The sequence below is a fragment of the Xenopus tropicalis genome, chromosome 2 (assembly GCF_000004195.4).
Source record: "Xenopus tropicalis strain Nigerian chromosome 2, UCB_Xtro_10.0, whole genome shotgun sequence".
Lineage (NCBI taxonomy): Eukaryota > Metazoa > Chordata > Amphibia > Anura > Pipidae > Xenopus > Xenopus tropicalis.
In genome coordinates, this window is record NC_030678.2 from 108697353 (window position 1) to 108720199 (window position 22847).

General features: G+C 38.5%; 2 protein-coding genes across 2 annotated transcripts in view; both read left to right on the plus strand.

Moving 5' to 3' along the window:
• Nucleotides 1–4789, plus strand: part of lancl3 (LanC like 3) — a 29254-nt gene extending 24465 nt beyond the window's left edge. Inside the window, exon 5 of the mRNA XM_002937661.5 lies at nt 615–4789. Coding sequence (XP_002937707.1) covers nt 615–774 — 160 coding nt within the window. The 3' untranslated portion in view covers nt 775–4789. The remainder of the gene's footprint in view (nt 1–614) is intronic.
• A 2732-nt stretch (nt 4790–7521) lies between these two features.
• On the plus strand, nt 7522–18423 carry xk (X-linked Kx blood group). Its single transcript, NM_001012289.1, is given in 3 exon segments — nt 7522–7850; nt 13079–13341; nt 15917–18423. Coding segments are annotated over 3 exon segments (1314 nt in total). The 5' UTR covers nt 7522–7605; the 3' UTR covers nt 16723–18423.
• Nucleotides 18424–22847: the final 4424 nt, after the last annotated feature.

Below are 22847 nucleotides of genomic sequence, written 5' to 3' on the forward strand. Positions count from 1 at the left end.
GTGGTTCTCAACCTTCCTAATGCCACGACCCTTTAATACAGTTCCTCATGTTTTGGTGACCCCCAACCATAAAATTATTCCAGAGACCATCGGAAATATGTGTTTTCCGATGGTCTTAGGCGACTCCAAAGGGGTCCTGACCCACAGGTTGAGAACCGCTGTCCTAGAGCAGTGATCCCCAACCAGTGGCTCGTGAGCAACACGTTGCTCGCCAACCCTTTGGATGTTGCTTCCAGTGGCCTCAAAGCAGTGGCTTATTTTTGAATTTCTGGATAGGAGACAAGCTTTGATTGCATAAAAACCCATTGCAATTGTCAAACAGAGCCTTCTGTAGGCTTCCAGTCAACATAGAGACTATCTAATAGGCAATAATATCTCTCTTTGGCACCTCCAGCTACTTTTTCCATGCTTGTGTTGCTCTCTAACACTTTTTCCATTTGAATGTGGCTCACGGGTATAAAAGGTTGGGGATCCCTGTTCTAGAGGGTCAACACAACAATAAATTCCTCAGTTCTGTGCTACTTATAGAGTTAACAGTGAATTGTTTAATTAGCATCCAGTAGATGTTCTATAAGTCTGAAATAATTAACAAATCCCCTATGTTTGCTTTTTAGGTTTGCTGAGTTCCTATTCTCGGATGAATTCAAAGCTGGATCTTGTACCATCGAAAACATTTACAGTCTCTATGAAGGCCTTTCCGGAACCGTGTGTTTTCTGGTTGATCTCCTGCAGCCTAATGATGCAGAGTTTCCACTATTCAGTGTGTTTGTCTAGAGAGTCCTAGTACACTGTACTGTCAGTTATTCTCTGTTCTAATCTATCCAAGTGTAATGGGCATGTTCATGCAGGAAATGCAACTCAATTAGAGGACTGTCATTCTGCCCCATGATTGAATAACTTGCAAGTAGCTGATTGGTCACACACTGTTGTCATGCCTCTGCCCTTGACAATTTTTTATTAAGTACATGGTGCATTGCAGAGTGAACACAACAGGTGCTATTTACCTACAGTATGTGAGTGTTATTGGAAGAGCAGTTAAAAAGCCAGATATTTAACTCATCTAGTGAACACAATTTCTTGCAAAAGGTTTCCATATTTTGAATGAATGATAGGTAATAAAATATATTTATCATTTAACCACAGCCTAATTTGCATATTCCAGTTTGAGATACATAAAAAAATTACATCGTCTGTGAACAACTTTCGTTGTGCAGAGCTTTAAAGTCATCCAATTATGAGGGTTTCGCCAAACCAAATTCAAATTCTGCAAGAACCAAATTTAGCCGAACCAAATTCTGGAATCAGTGCATCCCTAATTAAGGCACTTGCCTGATTAAGTTTATATATTTGATGGAAGACTGGATAACAAATAGGAATTGAATGGATTCATAAACTTTTTTTCATTTACTTATTAATCTTGGATTCTTAGATTAAATAGTAGGTGAGGTTTTAAAACAAATGTCCTTATTTCAACCCTTTTGTCCAGATACAACATGCATAACTCCCATGTCTCATGCACCAGTTATGGCTCAGCATTTCCCAATACCTTGAGAAATATGTTCTTGTGATTAAAACTGTTTTTGAACCTCTTCTGTAGTGCCTCAATACTAAAATTCTGTGAAAAACACAAGTGCATTGTGGGAAAACCATAACAAATGGTTCCAGTATTAATACTTTGCACCTAGATAACTCTAACTAAATAAGGTCCTGTACACCTTGAGCTGGCAACTTTCTGATTCTCATCATTCATGGTAAGAGAGACCATTAATTTTAAATGGTCAAAGAAAGTGCATTACTATTTACAGCACAGCACATTACTGCAGATCAATCTAAGTCTTGGTAGATTAATCTGTTTTTCTTGGTGATTTTGGAACATTCTAGAGATATGGATAGCTAATTCATGTTTAAAAATAAGTTTAAATTAGTTTAAGTAGTGCTGTAATCCATGTCTTTGTTAAGATATTGTCTAAGATTTAGACTTAGATAATGATAATTAGATAATGATAATAGAATAATGATGAGCGAATCTGTCCTGTTTCGCCATAAAACTTGTGAAACAACAAGAAAAATCCCTGAATCGATTTTTTGCCCAACTTTTTTGACGCTCATCAATAATAATTCATAGAGTTCTGGGCAGGCAGTAGGCCTTATATTTAATAATATTTAATAATAGGATCTACAGGTTTAATTTTCTTATCATTGTGCAAAAGTTGTGCTGCCTTGGCATTTTATATATTTATGAGAATTACAGTTTTCTTTGCCATCAAACTACAGTTGAATCCCCTACAGAAGCCTACGAATGTGATACAGGCTGTATAGGATATATATATATATATATATATATACAGTATATTGTTTTTTGCCATAATAACTCAAATACCTGAAATTTGAGTGCTTTTTAGAGAGATCAGTAGACTTCTGTCAGAAATGCTGCAGCAGGCTGTGAGTTCTGTAACATGCACTATAAAATTCTAGCAAATTACTGTGAATGAACATAATTTTTTGCATATTTTATAGAAGTTTAAACCATGTTATTGTTGCGCAGCATATTCAAGCTGAAAAAAAATGACACAGTTGTTGGTTTATCAAGCCACAAGTCACTAGCATTCTTCCTTGAAATTGGCATATCTGGCTAGCCTTAACAAGTATTGCCATAACCATTATACAGGGAATAAAAAGACCACTTGCCTTTAATCTAGCGTCACCTTCAAATTGCTAATGTTTGCAGATAATCTTTTATACTAAATAATATAATCATCTTGCAATGTCAAAACAGTGGATCTTTTTCATTGCTCTGGGACATTATTTGTGGTGTGTTTGTGTGATTTAAGGCAACTTGTTTGTTAATGTTAAGTTAAAATAAAATAATTAGTAAAGTAAAAGCGGTAATTTACGTCTGCAAGAGCAGAGTGCAATCGTCATGTTTTTTCCCACAATGTGGTGTTTTTTTCCTGAATTTTAGCATCATTGTGGTTGCAAGGGTGTGTTGCATCTGACACAGTTGCTCTGCAATTTTGAAGTGGCTTGGACCTTTGATTAAACATACCTAATAAACCGTGTTTGAATTAGGGAAAAAAAAGTGAAGAGTTATGTGTGTGTAAAAATACCCCCCACAGTTACAAGCCACACCAATTGGTATTGTAAGCCTTGGTATTGGTATTGTAAGCCTTGGTGTTTGTATTGTAAGCCTTGGTATTGGTATTGTAAGCCTTGGTATTGTAAGCCTTGCCCGCCAACACTTTCTGGTTTTACCCACTGTAAAGTAAAACCATTTTGAAAATGTAGGGACACCAATATAAAAATTGAGCATATGACTTTTCTCTTCATCTTTGCCACAGTCTCCCTGTTTGTCTTGGACTTAACACTTTTCTCCAGATATAATGGCCATAACACTGGGCTTTAGCACTATTCTAAAAATATATATGTTTCAGGTTTTTTCTCTACTCCCAAGGCCAGCGGCCCTTATCTTTCATCAGGAGCATATTGTCTCCTGATGAAGAAGGAGATTATGAAATATTGTTTATTTGTTTGGTCATAGTTTCACCTTTGGAAACATGAGCAAACTAAATGGACCTAATAAATTAAGAAAGAATCCTTAAACTTTAACTAATGCTCTAAAGAGATACATACAAAATATTAAACTGGCTGGGAAACAATGCCCCCTCAGTGAAAATATGGCAGACCCTCATTAATACAGCCCTACCTTCTATTAGACTTACATATGAAGCTCGTGGGTGCCCCGCTAAATTCGAAAAAATCTGGTCCCCATGGCTGGAGCTAAACCCCGGTATACCTGAAGGAATATGTGGTTCCAAGGCTATTAACTTCCACACTTCGAATGGAGGGTTATGTCAACCCGCACTAATGTCTTCAGTATGGTAATTGCTGTGTGTCTGCTCTAGTGTACCCACCGTACTGTATGCCTCCTCTTTGTTAAATTTCTGTATAATACCGTACACACCAGTACATGTATCTTGGACTTGTGCCTAAATGCTGTGTATTTCCGCTGCTCCCCCTTTCCCCCCCCCTCCTTCCATGTTACTAAAACAATAAAAATGATACTTAAAAAAAAAAAAAAAAGAGATACATACAATGTGACAAAGATACTTACAATCTGATAGTGGATAACCTCATGCCTCTACATGTTCTACTGGTTGCTAATTAGAAACCAACAAACTATAATATTTCAGTCAAAAAAAACGAGGAACCATTCTACCTGTTCATCATCTTGTCTACAATTGATTTTGTGCAGACATATTGGAACTAAACTGTTTCTGATAATCTTTTTGTATAATGCACTTTATTTTCAATAAAATCAGTTGTTTTGTTATAGTGCTTAAAATGTGGCCTACAGAACTGATTTGTACGAATTCATTTTCTAGTACTGTATGTGTATAAATATACAAAATTTACTGTGTGTATAGATGGGTGTGTGTGTTTTTTTGCCTCGGTGCAACAGGGTGCATTTAATAAGCTTAAACGCCTTTTAGCTATATTGTAACCTACAGTTCTCTGTGTCTTATTACAGCAAACGGTTAGTAGATAAATGTCCCTATTTTAGCTTGTGATTGCTAGCATACAGAATAGAGATTACCTTTTTGTGATAATTTATTTTGTTACATTACTAAATCTTTTCTTTTCTATTTGTTGCTGTTCCTCTAAAAAAAAATGTAAACCAATGTTGTATTTGCCTTAGCAGGTCATTATATCACTGTGACAAACCACTGCTTGTTCTTAATCTCACTGCTCTGTTTAATAATTGCAGTTTCAATAAAAGATTTGAACAGTTTGTGGCAGATAATATTGTTTTTTCTCATATAACAATTATTTATTAAGATGGTAAGTGGAGCAGTGTGTCTGAATTCTTAATTTAGTGTATATGAATGTGGCTCCATTCCTAAGTGCCAGAAATGACTTGCGATGTACTTAAGATCTGGTGCCAATAAAGTTGGGCATAAATGTTCATATTTGGTTCATATTTTGTCAGTATTAGCATGCATGGCACAGCAGAGTGCAGTTTCACAGGCCTAGTTTGAGATCATCTCCATTTGGCCACTGCTCAAATAGCACAGTGTATGATTATTTTCATTTTTTTTGCATTTTTAATACAATTGTGGAAAACAAGGGGAGAAGGGGGGGGGGTTCTTGGTATGTGCTTAACTCTTTATTTTGCCCTCTTATATATTCTTATTGAGTCAGTACTTGCATATACAATTTTTTCATATTTATAACGTAAGTCCAGTTCTCCAATGATTTGTGAAATAGATGGAATTTCCATTGATTTCCATCTCCGGGCAATTAGTTGACGAGTTGCATAGATCATATGGGAAATAATAGTATGATAAGGTTTAAGAATGCTTGGAGGTATTAGTCCCAATACTACTAGGGTTAGTGTAATAGACATCTTTAGATCCTAGTTGTTGTTTATAAAGTGTTCCAGTTTTCCCCATAAGGCAAATAGCATTGGGCAACTCCACCAAATATGTAAGGGGTCTCCTTTCACATGACAACCTCTCCAACAGAAGCTAGGTAGATTTTTGTAAATCCGGCTGAGTTTATCTGGAGTTAAGTACCAGTCGTAGAGGATTTTCCTGGATTTTTCTAGATGAGTGATACATTTTCAGAGAGTGGCTGGAGTAAGGAAGATTCTCATTACGATTCTGTTAAGTTGATATTTAGTCTTTTTCCCCATTTCTGTATCAGAGGTATGCTCTTTAAAGTGGTGATGGTAATTGTGTTTTATACCAAAGAGAAATTCCACCCTTTGATAAGGTGGTTAACCATTTTTCCATCACGATGGGTTTTCTTAGTGGTAGTGAGTTGCATGACATCATAAGGTGCTTTATTTGTAGATGTTGATAAAACGTTGAATTCGGGAGCTGTAGAGCTTGTTGTAGATCTCCCAAAGGTTGTAGATGACCATTTTTGGTTATGAAATGGATTAGAGTGTATCGGTAGTTCCTCCACTGAGTCAGTTTAAAGTTTGGGATAAGAAGTTCAAACGTCACATTAGGTTTAAGTGGAGATATAGAGGGAGAGGAATGGTGGGCACGTTTATGATGTTGACATATTTGTAGTGAGTGTATAATTGTAGGGGAGACCTTTATTTGGTTAATATAGTGAAGCAGAGAAGGAGTGCCTATTATTTGCGGAAGTAGTAGTGGAGTCACAAAATTTTGTTTGATTTGGAGCCATCGTTTGTCCATGTCTAAAACATTATTACCTGATTTATCAAGCTAAAACCCCCAAAAATATTATACATAATGTGAGTCATTAACTCACTTTTTATCAGCTGTTTTAAATTAGTTACAAGCTTATTTTTTAGATACAAAGTTTCTGAAACAATGCAGGGTATAATAATAATTATAATAATACATTTTAGCCACCTTTATTCAATATACCCCTATATTTTTACCCAGCATATAAAAGCCAGGACCCATCAGGTAAGTTTTCGGAGGTGGGCCTGTGATTATAAAGGTTGATCAGCAGCAGAGAAGGAAGTACATTGCAGGTAAATTTGTAATACTGGTGTCAGACCTAACCAGCTAGGCTGATTAAATACCAGCCAGGTGGCAACTCTACTGCTTGTGCTCTCTGAACGTTATTGGGCTTATTTACTAAAGAAGGACAAATTCACCATTCTTTTCTTTTCTCTTATTCACACAACACAGCAGCGATTCGCAGAATGATGAAATAACCCTGTTTGGAAATGGGCATGGGAGGGGCTGGGGATAGAATTGCCAACTTTTCTGAGGGGGCATCCTTCGCATGTTTTTGTCTTTTTTCCCTAATAATAACATTGGCATCATTTTTACCCGACAGGTGGGTAAAATACCAACAAGGTGGCAACCATAGATAGGAAAGGTAAATAACCCCATATCCCCCTGGCTAGTATTCTTATCAGTTGGATTGCACAATAGATCAGAATTCTGCAAAAAACTAAATAAAACTTTGAGAGCATTAGCATGGAAAATTCTTATATTACTTGGCATGTGTGGCCATCATTAGTGCAATGTTGAAATCTGTTCTTTGTGATCAATGGAATTGCAAATACAACATCTGCATGTTGCCTCTGAAGGGACCTTGGCAATATGAGTGGGGTAAATAGAGACCAGGCCTGGACTGGCAATCTGTGAAATGTTGGCAAATGCCAGAGATGATGTTGGAAGATGCCACAGACAGTCACTATTTAGTGGGTTGGTGGGGGCTGTTTGGGCCTCTGTGAACTTTGAAATGCCAGGGTCTATTTTGAATCCCAGTCCAGACCTAATAGAGAAAGAGGCACAGTACCGAGCAAGCAGAGAAGGACTGCAGCCAACACCTGCCCTTTGATTTCCTTCCATGTTTATAATTAGGCCCCACCCAGCAGCCTCAGCACTGAGAGGAACCCCAGTGGCAGCAGCAGCAGCAGTACCAGCGCAGCCTGGCTCCTGGATGTTAGGGGCTGAGATAGACAGAGAGTGTGAGGTGGGGGAGGGAAGCCAGCGATGGGTGGATAAGCAGAGTCCCTTCTCCCTGCAGCTGACAGATATGCAGTTGTGGCTCTCCCAGCTAGGGCTGCTGCTTACTTTCTAACACTGGGATATCTGATCGTGTCAGGCCACTATGAAATTCCCTGGCTCAGTTCTAATATCTGTAGCCTTGTTTGTGGCAGAGACAGTGACAGCCCTCTATTTGAGCAGCACATACAGCTCAGCTGGGGATAGGATTTGGCAGGACCTGACCCTCTTCTTCTGCCTCCTGCCATGTGTGCTGGTGCAGATGAGCCTCATCTTTATCCACCGGGACTTGAGCAGGGACAGACCGTTGGTGCTGCTGCTGCACCTTCTGCTGCTGGGACCCCTAGTCAGGTGAGGAGCGGGGCACACAGCGGGGTGGATCCAGCTTGATCCACTGCCCATATAGCTTGTTATTGCGTGCTGGGTTACCACTCCCTAATCATGTATTCACTCTCAGCATATAGCTCGACACTTGCTCTAGTACCCCTGAGGGACACCACTGAATGGAAGTCAGGGACATTACATGGTTAATCCAATAACTGACAACAAAGGGGCAGAGGTCTCTCCAAATGACCCTGGGTCACCTATTGAGCTGGTGTTATCATTCACTGGAACAGCCCCAAACACCATCTGCAATATAAATCAGCAGCATCATGCTTCCCTGTACTGTACACATTGTGTAAATCTTGTACAAAACACCAGAAATGTGACTACAGTGCAAGTGGAAATCTTACATTAAGATCTTAGTTACCAGCCATCAAAACTGAGGCTGCACACAATCCGAACATGACCTGCAAAATCAGGCTTTCTACAAGAAAAAGGAATTTAGATGAAAATGTATATGCCTGCATTTGTATGTATAGTTACAGCTTTTTGGTGTGTGGTAAAACGTATTAGTTTAAGGTTACATTAAATTTCACATACAGGCAATGGTTGAATTTGGGCAGCACTAGGTGGGATGCCATCCCGCACTGCTTTGTTTGTTTTGTTTCACTTTGCCCAATGACATGGCTACATTGCTGGGGGGGAGTTACAATCACAGTGCTATTATGTGCTAAGGGTTGGTGGGAGTCATAGTACTATTATACACTGGGATTGCTGGGGGACACAGTGCTTTCGTTTCTTGGAATTGCCTAGAATTACAGTGCTATAACATGTGTTGGGTTGCTGGGAGTTGCAAGTCACAGTGCCATTATACTGTATATCTGAAGTTTCTGGAAGTTGCAGTACTGCTATAAGGCAGAGGGTGCTGGGGGCAACAGTGCCATTATATGCTGGAGATTGCTGGAGTTCCAGGGACTCATGTAACTACAATGGGCAAATTTACACATGGGCAATAATAACCCATAGAAACAATGCACTCAGTCTTCCATCCACACTAGTGCTTACCACTTGTGCTGGCTTTTGTAAATAAGCCCCAATATAATCTGTAGTGTACTTAATGAAAGTTTTTGTTCTAAATATGATCCATTAACAATTGTGTACAGGTTTTCTTTTTTGTTGACCCCCTTCCTTGTATGTTTGCGTAAGAAAGGACTGTAAGTTTTAGAGCGGTTCAGTGGGGAGCATAACAGAAGGCTCTTCCTTCCTGTTTCCATTACCCAGTGGTGCTGTTGGTGTAATTTAGTAAATAAGAGCACATGCTTTAGAAGTTGACTGTTGTTACTCATGTATAGTCAGCCTCTGTTAGTAGTTGTAGTTACCTGTCACACTGGCATTTTACAGAGAAGTAGCAACATAGCACAGTCAGGAAGGAAGAGCCTTTGGTTGAGTGAGTACTGCTAGATAAACCAATGCTGGCCTCAGTCTGTGCAGCATGACTTATTCACTTTATGGCCAACAGTTCTCCCCCTTAAAATGTTCCCAGACCAACACCAGTAATTTCTTATCCCCTCAAAAGTGCAGGAAGAGAAGTTCACCACATAAATCACTTTCAAAAAGTGCAGAGTTTTTAAATTGATTATACAGGTATAGGACCCGTTATCCAGAATTCTCGGGACCAAGGGTATTCCTGATAAGGGGTCTTCCATAATTTGGATCTCCATACCTTAAGTCTACTAAAGAATAAATAAAACATTAATTAAACCCTATGGGATTGTTTTGCATTCAATAAGGATTATTTATATCTTAGTTGGGATCAATTACAAGATACTGTTTTATTACTACAGAGAAAAAGGAAATCAGTTTTTACATTCTACAGAACATATTTTGCACTGTAAAGAAATGCATTTTGAAATATGCTTTAATATGATGCCAACATATTTCAGAGCACTTTAATGAGAATTGTTCACATCAGACCCTGCCAAGTCCCTATCACATTCACATATAGTGGGGCCAATATTATCAGGAGCCAGTTGTTTTTGAGTGTGGGGAGGAAACTGCATTACCCAGGGGAAGCCCAGGCAAGCACAATACATGATCTACTTATCAAATGTTTTCCCTGAATTACGTCACTGCAGCACAAACAGAGACAAATTTAAAGGGGTTCTCCACCCAGTAATTCAATTTTGCATAGTGAAAGTAAATGCAAAGTGTGCAAATTTCCAATATACTTGAATTACACATTTTCGTTGGCCTTAAGGTTATTTGTAAATGTAATTTCTATGAAAAGCAATACCCATTTTTCTGTTTGCACTCATTAAAAGGCCTGGAGGAGATCTGACTTTGGTTGCACTGAATTAAAAGTCAAACATAAGAGAATGAAAAACATCTGGATTTTGCAAAGTATAAAAGCATTAGAAATTGGTAATGAATGTATATTGGAAAATTGCTTTCATTATGAAAATAATAATAATAATAATAATAATTTCTATATCTGTATGTCAGATTCTGCTGAAATATTTTTTAAACACTGTGAGAGATGATGGAGCTATATAAATAATAATAATGCTGAATATTATAAGATTTCTCATTTCTCTTAAACAAGTTGATACCCCACATTTACAGTATGTAGCCTCTGGAGATCCAAAAATCTAGATTGTAGTTATGTATCTTCCCTTTTCGCTCAGCAGTGCTAGTACTAGGGTAACCCCATAATGTAATATATATTTGGAAATGCAAGACCCTAAAGAAAAATAAAATGAGGATATATGCCACTGTATTTAAGCAAACCATACATTTTTGCTTAATTTGGGGGTTTTCATACAACCTGCAGAAACTGAGTAAAAGTTTTAATTAAGCATGGCTCCTGCCACTGCTTTAAGTTAGCTAAGGCAAAAAGCTCTACCATTGAATGTCTAACATCTGCTTAAAAAATTCTGCAATATACACAGAAATTCAAAGTATGACAAATGTATATTGATTAAACTAGGTAGATTTGCACTCTTAAAGGAGAAGGAAAGGCTAATAAAGAGTTAATCTCAAGCTGCAGGCATACCTTCAGTTGTCTCAATAGTGCCCTTAAATCTCCCCATACTTCACCCCTTCAGAAGATCAGAAGCCAAACAGGAAAAAAAAACGCTGAGCAGGGTAGAGAAGATTCCCATAATGCAACGCTCCTACCCAGACTTGGCGACTGGCAGCAGGAGCGTCTGGTTGCCATGGCGACGGCACAGACAGGAGAGCGAGAAGCGAGTGTAGGAGGATGAGTGGTGAACTCTGCAAAACTCTGCAAAACTCGGGGGGTTTGTGACAGGTGAGCGGTGAACGGGGGGTGGTGGCAGCGGCTATACAAAACTCTGCAAAACTCGGGGGGGGGTTTGGCAGTTGAGTGGTGAATGGGAGGGTGGCGGCTATACAAAACTCTGCAAAACTCGGGGGGGGGGGTTGTGGCAGGTGAGCGGAGAACGGGGGGGTGGCAGCTATACAAAATTCTGCAAAACTCGGGGGGGTTTGTGGCAGGTGTGGGGAGCGGCGGATGGTTTGTGGAAGTAGCGGGGAGGGGGGGTTTGTGAGCAGGTTGGGGGGTCAGAGGGGGGCTGGCTTGTGCTTTTCAGCAATAGCCCATACAGACACGCTGGACAAGATGGCGGCGCCGTTCACTGAAACAAGTATGTAAGTTCTAGTATGTGTATCTCTGTAAATCTTTCATTAGGCAAGCCAGGAATATAGCGTTTTTACACAGCAATAGTAGTACTATTTAATAGTGTGCTTAATAGATTTTGACTTTCCTTCTCCTTTAACTACCAAATTGCAAAAAAAAACCAAAAAAGAACAATCGCTGCACATTTTTATGCGTACAAGCTATTGTACTGATGAAAGATTTAATACCATTAGTATGCGTTATTTAGGTGCATACAGAGATTGCATTTGGACGGGGGTCTCCTGGGCCTAAATTTTCATCAGTTGTCATCCTTCAAACTGGTGCCTTCCACTACCCATCTCAATACCCCACGGACACCTGTTTCTAGGGAAACTCTGGGCTACTGTATTCTTTCAGGCATATGCAGCAGTATACTCCAGACATCTGTGTGCATGAATAGCAAATACTTCTGTAATTTACCATTGATTGAATGTCCAATGTTTACCACAAATACTATTCATGTGCTAAAATCTTTGATACCAATCTTTAAACGGCTTGGCATTCTGAAGTACAACCTCTTTTTAGTTACTGCCACATTTTTTCTGGATGTGCTGGAAACATTGTAGGATTTTTTTTTTGTTTGTAGCTTTAAGCACAGTATATTTAGAATTCAATTTAGAATAAATGCTGTAACCTTCTAAAACCTCCATGTGAATGAATGTGTTTAACTTGAAGTGGTCTACTTTGGAGCAAATTCCAAGTGTTCTTGTGATTACAGGTCTTTATTGTGTGCCCTCACATTATGTTCAGCCTCTTAAATATTTTATTTCATACAATTATTACATCTCTGCAGGAGGTTTTCAGCCTTTTCACTCAGAGATGCACTGTTGCTATGCAATATTTGCTGACCCATACTTAATTTTACCTCTAAAGGACTTGCTAGTGCACAGAATGAAAAAACATTATGAGTGTAGCACATAACCATCAAAAATAGGAAAACATGACTGTAAGCTAGCAAGGGTTTCTTTAAGTTTTTGCTTGAAATAAAAGCTGTAACCATGCCCATTTATTAGAGTTTGTTTCTCTTTGGAGATTCTCAGGTCATGTTTGTAGAGAAACCTCAAGTTTTGGAAGTTAACTATGTCTAGGAGAAAAATTTACTAGACTAGAAGACTTGGTAGACTAGTTGATTCTTTTTTTATGAATGAAAATCTTTTACAGCTCTATACTTGCTACACTTGATAGACAAGTAAAAGGGACCGTTATTTAGGACAACATTCATCTAGTTCTGACCACTTGGCCATTTGTTTAATATTTCATTCTCATTCTCTATTTTATTGTATACAATGAGCAAGCAAAAATGCTTATTGCACTCTATTACAAAAAACCCAACTGCTGCACATTAATACAGGATTTCTCAATCTCTACTTGGGCAACACACTCGAGCAACAGTAATAGTCCTTATTATAAATTACCAGTTGGTGTGGAATATTTCATATTTTACCTATTTCAAAATTGCAGCAATCCTATTTTGCAGAAAATGGATGTTTTTCAGTACGTTTCTATTTTGACCATCTTAGACCAAACAAGCCTATTTATAAAGAATTTCACTTTACAGGTGTATTGAAGCATTCTACATCTATTTTAAAGCTGGAAAAGTTGAAGAGCCTTATGTCAGCATCACCAAAAAGAAGCAGATGCCCAAGGGAGGCTGCTCTGATGAAGTTGAGAAAGAAATGGGTCAAGCTGAAGGAAAACTGTTCACACACAGATCTGCACTGAGCCGAGCCTCAGTCATTCAAGCTTTCCTTGGATCAGCACCTCAGCTGACACTTCAGCTCTACATAAGTGTACTGGAGCAGGAGATCCCAGTACCTCGATGTAAGCCAGATTTTATTTTTGGCATCTATTCTAGAGTTTCAAACATGTAAAAATAATATAGGTACAGTAGGGGACCTGTTATCCAGAATGCTCTGGCCCAGGGTTTTCTGCATAGGGGTCTTTCTGTAACTCTTATCACTCTACTTTAAGGCAACTAAAAATCATTTAAATGTTAAATATACCCAATGCTATCGTTTTTCCTTCCTGGGTAACAGGTTTCTGGATAACGGATCCCATACCTGTATAGATATTATAGAAACACTAAGTGCTAACATATTTGAAACATACAGGAAGTTTAAAAAGAAAAGTAATTGCAGATATTGTTACCCTTATCTGCGGGGCCAGAGGCTTGCTGGAGTTTGGAATGTTATGCTAAAATGTATTGCAATATGTTTAAGTTTAACTCTCATCTCCTCTGCTGCTTGAGATCCAGTTGGAATGGAGAGGGAAGCCACAAGCTGCTCCCAATACCAGCAAATTCAGTCTTGAAGTATATTTTGCCAGGTTTAGTGGTGGGTTATATTGGCAAGGCATATAGTATCATATATAACATATATGTATTGTATATAGTTGCATATATTTTTTCATACTGAATAGAAGGGATACTATTGCTATATGGAAAAAGGAGGATGGATATAAGAAAATAGAAAGGAAAATATGGTGGCAGATAAGCTAACAGTAGGGGCCTGTATAAAGGCCAGGTATTAAAAAAAAAACTTCAGAATTAGTACTATAAGTATATACTTCCCCAGAAAGATTAAAAAAAAAAGAGGAGCACAGTTAACAGGAGGATATTTGTATTGTGGCATGTCCTTCATAGCTTATTCACTTGTGGTATATTCATAACTTGTATCCACTAGGCAAATGCACTTGAAAACTGCCATGTGTGCTAGCAGCTCTGTATTAATAATGTATACTCTGACTGCACAGCTCTAGATTTTAGGCACTTTGCTAGAACACTTGATCGATATTCCTGAATGAAAGCAATGCTTTTAGCACCCTTTGACAAGGTAAATCTTGTGTGCACTTGATAAAATTCACAGTTTTCTCATAGGTATGAGGCCATCTACGTCAATGTTGACTGATATGTTAAGCTACTGCTTAGAACTCTGTACAGCGCACTGTTGCCAGATGCAGATAATGCTAGGTTAAGAAGCTATCTGAGTAGATCATTAAACTCACATGAAAGTTCATCATTTATCTTAGCAAGAAAAGCTCAATGTATAAATGTTGCTTCCTAAAGTCATACCTGGATACTTGTCAACAATAACATGTCTTTTATGGAATCAGCATACATAGCTATCTGAAATGTTTGTGGTTGTTTTTTTTTCCTTTGGCTTCTATAAAACTGGGTTTTCAGTAATAAGGACCCTCTTCTTCCTGGTTACTTGCCAGAGTGTTGCCAGAAGTATTAAGCGCTTCTGGACATATGTATAAATATGTAACAAAGAGTATAAAAATGATTAAAAGTTCAATTCATTCATAAGCATGTTCATAAAGTCTTTACTGAAATTAATTAATCTTAAATTATCCCATGTTGGGCATTGCCACCTTTTCTGCTACTCCCTGGCAGGAAAAGTATCTAAAGGCAAACTTAGATAAAGGGGCATGCTTCCATTGTGTAAAACTGTGAAGGTAATTCATTCAAATCAAATTAATTCTTAATACACTTATAATTAACTCCAGACATTTTGGGAATGATGCTATAATTATGGTATACATGGTGTGGAACCCTGATGGTATGTGTGCGCAATATGGACCTTAATTCTGCTTGTTCTGCTTGTGCATCACTTGTGTTTTCCTGCTTTTCCACTTTTGGAGCCCCATATATCACTTAATAGTAATTTACCCCCTATCCCTTTGTTCAAGCCCAGAAATTGCCTTACTGGCCTGATAGTGAGAGGGTCATTGATGGTGGTGCTGTTCCCACTGAATCAGGATTTCCAGCTAATGTATTATAAACCAAGTAACCAAGGTGATCTGCACATGATCTGTGACATCAATAAAGATTAGGTTGTGTATGCAATAGCTTTGGAGTGGAGCGCTGCGCATGTTACATTTTGAAGGCGCAAGAGATAAGGAACGATTAGGGATAGGTTTGATGTCACCCATGTTTTGGGTATTAGGGAAAGAATTAGTCAAAGTTTTTGTCTTGGAGATAGGAGAAAAATGGCACAAAGTACCAGTCACCTAAAAAAAACTTCAAAAAAATTTAAATGTGGCATAAACTTCAAGGGATAGTGATTAGATCCACTTAAGACATTTGCAATCCCTTGTGAATTTGAGTTAACTTATCCTAGGACATGGTTGTTCACATTACAGTAAGATCCCTTATGTGGAGATCACAGGTCTCAATAATAATTGTAGTATTTCTTGATTCTCATTTGCATTCTCGATAATAAATGTAGTAAATAAAAAACACTATTTTTGTACAGCAACTAAAAAAACACCTGGGCAAGGATTTCCTACAATGCTTGGAGTTAAGCTCTAACACACAACAGGTAATATTTCTATGAAGTTATGGATTTTTTTAAAAACCGCCCATTAACTAAATATCTTTTTCTTTTATTCTCAGGTATATTTATGATAATATGTCTTCTGTCTATTGTCTATGGAGCCATGAGATGCAACATCTTGGCCTTTAAAATCAAGTATGATGACTACGATATAAAAGTAAAACCTGTAGCCTATCTTTGCATATTTCTGTGGAGAAGTTTCGAGATCGCTACCAGAGTCATTGTTCTAGTACTATTCAGCTCAGTTCTAAAAATCTGGACTCTCCCTGTGGTGCTGCTGAATTTCCTGATTTTCTTTTTCTACCCATGGATTCTCTTTTGGCAGAGTAAATCCCCCTTTCCAGAAAACATAGAGAAGGCCTTATCAAGGGTTGGCACAGCCATTGTTCTCTGCTTTCTTACCTTTCTGTATGCTGGAATTAACATGTTCTGTTGGTCTGCTGTCCAGCTTAAAATTAACGACCCGGACTTAATCAACAAGTCACAAAACTGGTACCGCATGGCAGTATATTACATTCTGAGGTTAATTGAAAATGCCTGCCTTCTTCTTTTTTGGTACATTTTTAAAACAGATATATATATGTATGTTTGTGCTCCATTGTTGGTTGTACAGTTGCTAATTGGTTACTGCATTGCGGTTCTATTCATGCTTGTATTCTATCAGTTCTGCCATCCATGCAAGAAGCTTTTTACATCAAGTATCTCTGATGGTTTGCTGTCTTGCTTCAAGTTCCTGTGTTATCTATGCATACCTTCGCAAGCCCCAACAAAGATGGATAAGTGTAGTGCCAAGCTCTCAGAAAGCTCCGAAAACAATGAGATACCAACCACAAAAGCTACTGACTCTCACAATGGAAATGTATAACAGAGAGAGCTTTACAGCTATGATTCAAACCTTCATGTAAAGCCAAAACTTTTCCATATGTATGTGGAAAAAGTAAAGTATTCATTCTGCTGGATATAACCCGTGTAAAGAACTTTGTTCTCTCTGCACACATTATGCATTATTGCTAATGTGATGGGTTCATTATTGGGTGGCTCTTACCTATGCAGAATATGGCTTTGCCATCTTCATTAGGATCATACAAGCATATAGCTGATTTTTGGAGAGTAAAAAAAAAAGATATGCTGGAGAAAGCAGTTAGACTGATTAGATTATAAGTTTGCACAGTTTTTATATAAGGTTTAAATGCAAAGGCAGGCACCAACTTAATGGGGTACAATTTAGGAGAGAGTGTTGTGGTTCGAAATGTAACTAATTCACCCATCACTAGATAGAGTTAAAGGGAGAAGATATTTGGCAGGTTTAAATGGCATAAAGGGTAAGAATAAGGCCCCTATGCACTATAAATGGAAATTTTATGTTACAAGCCTAAACAGTGGATGTTTTCCAATACTGAATATACCATTTATCTATTCTAACATTAGCAAAATAGAGTAAAGCATGCTGTTCCATAGATCTTTTTCTTTCAGTATCAATACCTCTCAAAATATGTACAAAAAATAGTAAAAAAGTTTGTCCTGGTCCAGTTACCCCTAGCTACCAGTAATGTGATAAGAACAAATATTAGGAAACCTCTGGTTGCTGTGGGCTGCTAAATTAGGCTTTTGCCCATGTTACTACATTATCCAGAAATAGTTGCTGGACGTACACACAAAGTTGTAATATATGTTTCCACTACCTACACATTTATATATATATTATTTAGATTATTTATATGGAATATACTTATATATATTTACTTGAAATAATAACTAATAGGGGCTTATAGTGAAATAATTTAGTAAGTGTATATTATTACAGAGGCACCATTCCATCATTTCCTAGTTTGTCCAGCAGATTTACCTAGAGGACAAATATTAAGAGCTAAATATATAGAAATATCCCATATGCTTTTTATTGCCAAAGAGTTTAATGGCCCACACTGCAGTTTTAAGTTTTACTTAAGCAGCCATTATTGGTAGGCTGGCAACAAGGTCCTTACACCTGCTTAGGCTGCTATTGTGTTTGTAGTCCAGTCAAAAGAAGCCACAAGGGACTATGGCCAAAGGGTTATAATGTATAATGGGGTTGTGATGGCCAATCTTTGAATCAGGGGCAGTTCCATGGTTATGGTCTATAGATACAAGTGTTTGCCAGAGGTAGGTATTACCCAAGCCATATTTTGGTGGAAAACGTGAGGGTGTAGTGGCTCTTAATATAATTTTCCTTCTATACGCAACTACAGTTTGCAGTCATGTCATCAGTTTACAAACTATGGGCCTTATTCACTAAAGTGCGATAAAAATTATCGCACGCTTTTTTGCGTTAAAAAACGCAAAATAATTTGCGCACGATTCACCATAGTATTATCGCGTGCGAAAAATCGCCATTTTCGCATGGGTTATTTCTCGCACTAGTTTTACCGCATGCATTAATTTCCGCGCTGCAAAGAATACAATCGCATGATTCACTATAACTTTTGCGCGCTAAATATCGCATTCGGCAATGCGAAAATTAACAGGCAGGCGAAAAATTATACAAAAGTACAGTAAATGATTTTTTGCAATAAAATATGGACTTACAGTGTTATTTATTCAAGTATGTGTTTCCCCTAGAGTGACGCAGCCGCCAGTTTGCAGCGAAATGTTCATTTTTAATACAGTAATTTTCTGCAAGTATTGGCGTGTATGGCTAACATGGCGTGCGTTCATTTGCGCGACTATTTATATTTGGCTACAAGTGATGAAATGCTTCGCCAGGCATGGATTTGCAGCAAATTTTTGGACGTGCGTTGAATTTTTTCGCGGCGGATTTTTTCATGCGTTTCGCAAAACAATCTGCCAATGGCAAAACGCATGAAAAAATTCGCCACGCAAAAATTCACCGCACATACAAAAACTTATACAAGCGTCAAAAAATAATAGTCACAGCAACAATTTTTTTGCCCGCACAACATTTTTGCCGTTTCGTGGATCTTTCGAAAGATTTGCTAATTTTTCACTAAAGATAACCAGAACACATTTGCTCATCACTAGTGGCTACTATTTATAAGCATCTACTATTTATATGATACCATTTATATGCTACCATTTATATGTGGCTAATATTTATATACACCATTTATATGCGGCGACAATTTTTATACACTATTTCTAAGCTACCATTCATATGCGGCGACTATTCGCGGGCGTAATTTAGCACATGTACCAGCAAATACCGCATTGAAATAGTCTTCGTGAGTTAAATAACGCATGCAATATCGCGCGTAAAAAAACCCGAGTATGCTTATAGTGAATCGTGCGAAAAATCGTCAAAATTAAGCCGCGGTAAAAATTTTAGCGCACAATAAAAATAGCGCACGTTTTATCGCCCTTTAGTGAATCAGGCCCTATGTCTCATTCATCACAGCCACAGCCTAAACTCACAAGTGGGTGGATGTTCTTGCTAGTCCTAACCAATCATATGATAGTAAAGTGCAATAATCATTTGTGTGGCCATATAAATAGCTTTTATCTTAAACTGGTGTAGCATGTTAGACCAAAGACTTTCTTTTAAAGTTCCAGATATTTAAAGCTCCCAGACTATGGGGCTAAAGGCATGTTAGGGTCAGATTTTAGGGGAAATATTTTTTATATTTTCCTGATAGTAGGGCAAGTACTAACTGAGTTATAATGAGGAAAGCAGATATCTGGTTGGTTGCAGTGAATAGAGCAGCAATGGCCAAATATGCCCAGTGGTACTACTAAGAGGCAACTTAATAGGAACCACAAATGCAACAAAGTGAATGTTCTATTTATTGAGAAATGTAAATTGTTTTTTATTTATTACTCTAATTATTAACTGTTTACGGTTTTTTACATTATCTGCTTAATGTATTAAATAAAAACTTTTCACTGAACAATGGTGCAACTTAGTTATATTTACATAAGCAACTAGGTCAGTTTTAAAACAAAAGACTTCAAAACGAAAAAAGAAGAGTTGACAAATTAAATCATATTCAGTTGAATAAAGATTATGATATCTAATCGAATATTGCTCTGATCCAGTTCTGGTTACTTGTGCTTGTAAATGGGGCTTTGCATATAATATTATTCTGGATAAAATCTTCAATGTTTAAGGGCTCTGACACACGGGGAGATTAGTCGCCCGCGACAAAACTCCCTGAAACTTTCCCGAAATCGCGCCGCCGCGTGTGCCATCCTGCCGGCGACTTACATGTTCACCGGTGGGATGGCGGGTCATGGCAACTCGGGGAGATTAGTCGCCTGCGAACAGGGAGTTTTGTCGCGGGCGACTAATCTCCCCGTGTGTCAGAGCCCTAAGGGTGAAGACACATGGAGCTACTAGTAGCAGCTACTTGTAGTGGCTAAAATAGACAATGGTGATCAGTTAGTGATAACAGTCTCTGCATGTCAGCAGAGGCAATTCTCAGTATTGTCTGTGTTAGGGTATTTCTTTGGCGTTTAATAGCCTTGATAAAGTACCGTATTTTTCGCCGTATAAGACGCACTTTTTCTTGCACAAAACTGGGGGGGAAAAGTTGGTGCGTCTTATACGACAAATACCGCGCCAATGCCACCCCCCCCCCCGTGCGTCGCCTGAGCAAGCGCACAAGTTGCACGGGTAGTGCGTGCACACGAAGTGCCTAATGAGCCTTGTGGTACACAGAGCACGTCCAGCGTGCAGCCCAAATACAGAGCCGCGGCACATGTCACTGCTCTGTTCTGCATCACTGTCACTGGGAGACAGCAGCGCCAGTGTCCTGAAGCTCCCTCCTTTCATTATTAAAGAGCCAGTCGCCGGAGAAATCATTCAGGGGGCTTATATATTTGGACCTCTGGAAGGGGGGTAATGTAAATAGCTGGTACACGGGGGGGGGATGTATGCAAGTCCACATGGTGACAGGGTGTGGGTGTTTCTCCATTGAAGCAGCTTTTTTTTGCATGGGGCATCGTGGGAACCGAGTTCAATGGAAGGGCTTGTAAAGGTACTGTTTAATGCTTGATGTAGCTTTCTCCTGATTAATGCCATCACTGCTTCCCATAGTAGAGTTGTTGTCTTGCTTTTGCTGAAGGAGAGCTGCATTATGGGATTTTTTTTTTGTCCAAGTCAGTGTTTTTTTTCTAAACAGTGGTGTTTGAAAAGATTAAAATATTTTACTACAGTATTTGGTTCAGAATCTTTTTTTTCTAGATTTTCCTCCTTTAAAATTGGCGTCTTATACAGCGAAAAATACGGTAGCTGCTACTAGTAGCTCTGTGTGTCTTCACCCTAAAAGTATAATTAATGACCTCCCGGCATTACTGGCTGGAGTTCAGGTACATTAAGTGGCCAGCTCAGGCGGTAGCTAGGGACCACAGAAAGGAGATTGCCTAAGCGAGAGGGTCTTCTGGCGTGAGTACCGGGGAGAGCCCTAAGAGAGGGTCTTCTGATAGGAGTATCAGCAATTCCAGTCTCCTGGTCAATTCCTCAAAAAAGTGGATCCTCAACTGCCTGGTAAGCAACCACCCCCAGGGGGGCAAGGTCCTGGGAGTTGCAGGGAGTTTCCCAGGGAGGGGTGTTACAGTTCAACCTGTCCCTACCCTGGGTGGAGGCACGCCAGCATATAGTGTACCTGCTCCCCCATATAAGCGGGGGCACAGGACTCCTGTAGCACCACACGCAGGTAAATGCGTGTTATAAGTCATGCAGTAGCCAAAAGAGGGCTACATATACATCAGCATTCCTAACAGCATTTGAGAGGTAATGCAGTTAAGAAAGGGAAATGTTAGGTTTATTGAAGAAAAAAAATAGAAAACTATGAATTTTAGGGAAAGTGAAATGTTATTATAATCTGTCTCTTTCATCTTTGTATAAACAAACACACCTCACAGATGCACCTTGCGTACTACTAGTAGATTATGTGGAATATAGACATCATCGTGTTGGATTTGGAATCTTAATCCAATAAATCTTGTGCAAATAAAAATTGAATTTCACTTTCCGCTTATATCCTAAAATCTGGCTTTACTGAAGTCATTCAGTGGAATGCTGATTTTAACTTACTTGAACAAATTGTACTTGAGAAATTACACACTTGCAATTCTGCACAGATCCCGAATGATATAGCTGTATCCTAACAAAGTGCTTTATATTTAAACAAACAAATGAATCATTATATCAAACACTGTGAATGCTAAATTGTTCCACCTGATTTTTGTTTGAAGCCTGCAAGGAATAGATTGATATTACACATGCTCCTTTCTCAGTAGACTGGGTGCTACGATACATTACAATGAGATAGGTGAATAACACCCCTGCACATGTGTCCCTACATCTGTCATCTTTTACACTCTGATGCCATGTTTCATTATGTACACCTTGTGCTCAAAGTGTTTGTAAGGCCTTAAACTGCATATTCAGCTGGTATAGTTTTGGTTGCCTTTTCTGTTTATGATGATGCCTTTGTCTAGACCTCTGATGCTCTGTCTCAAATATTTGCCTCCTATTTGAAGATGCTCTTTTGCTAGCAGTACAGGTTTTTGAATATGACAGTATTTAACCAAAATGACCTGACCCTGGCTTATGCTGACATCATACTTTTTGTTACTTTTTTGGGGAGAGGAACCATATATTCCTAAATCAGTATTTTAAATAAGAAATTCAGACTAGTTATTATGCTCTTATAATCAATTCAAATTTGCTGACACTATAGTGTTCGTTTATTATGAGTAAGTGGGTAAGTGTTGGTGTGCTTTGCTCTGTGCACTGGATTCAAAATCTGGCTCAAGTCATAAAGAACTCTCAGCTGCAAGGGGACCTTACATTTATTTCTTGCTGGATACAGATAGGGTCCCAACACTTCACCACTGGGCACAACTCAGGGATGGCAAGCTGTATTGTGTAAAAAAAAAAATAGCATGATGATGAGTGCCAGTTCTTTGTTCTTTTTCCCTTGTCACCTGTACCACCACCAAGCTCCATAATTAGCACATTGGATTTTAAAAGTTTTAATGCCAAAATCTCTA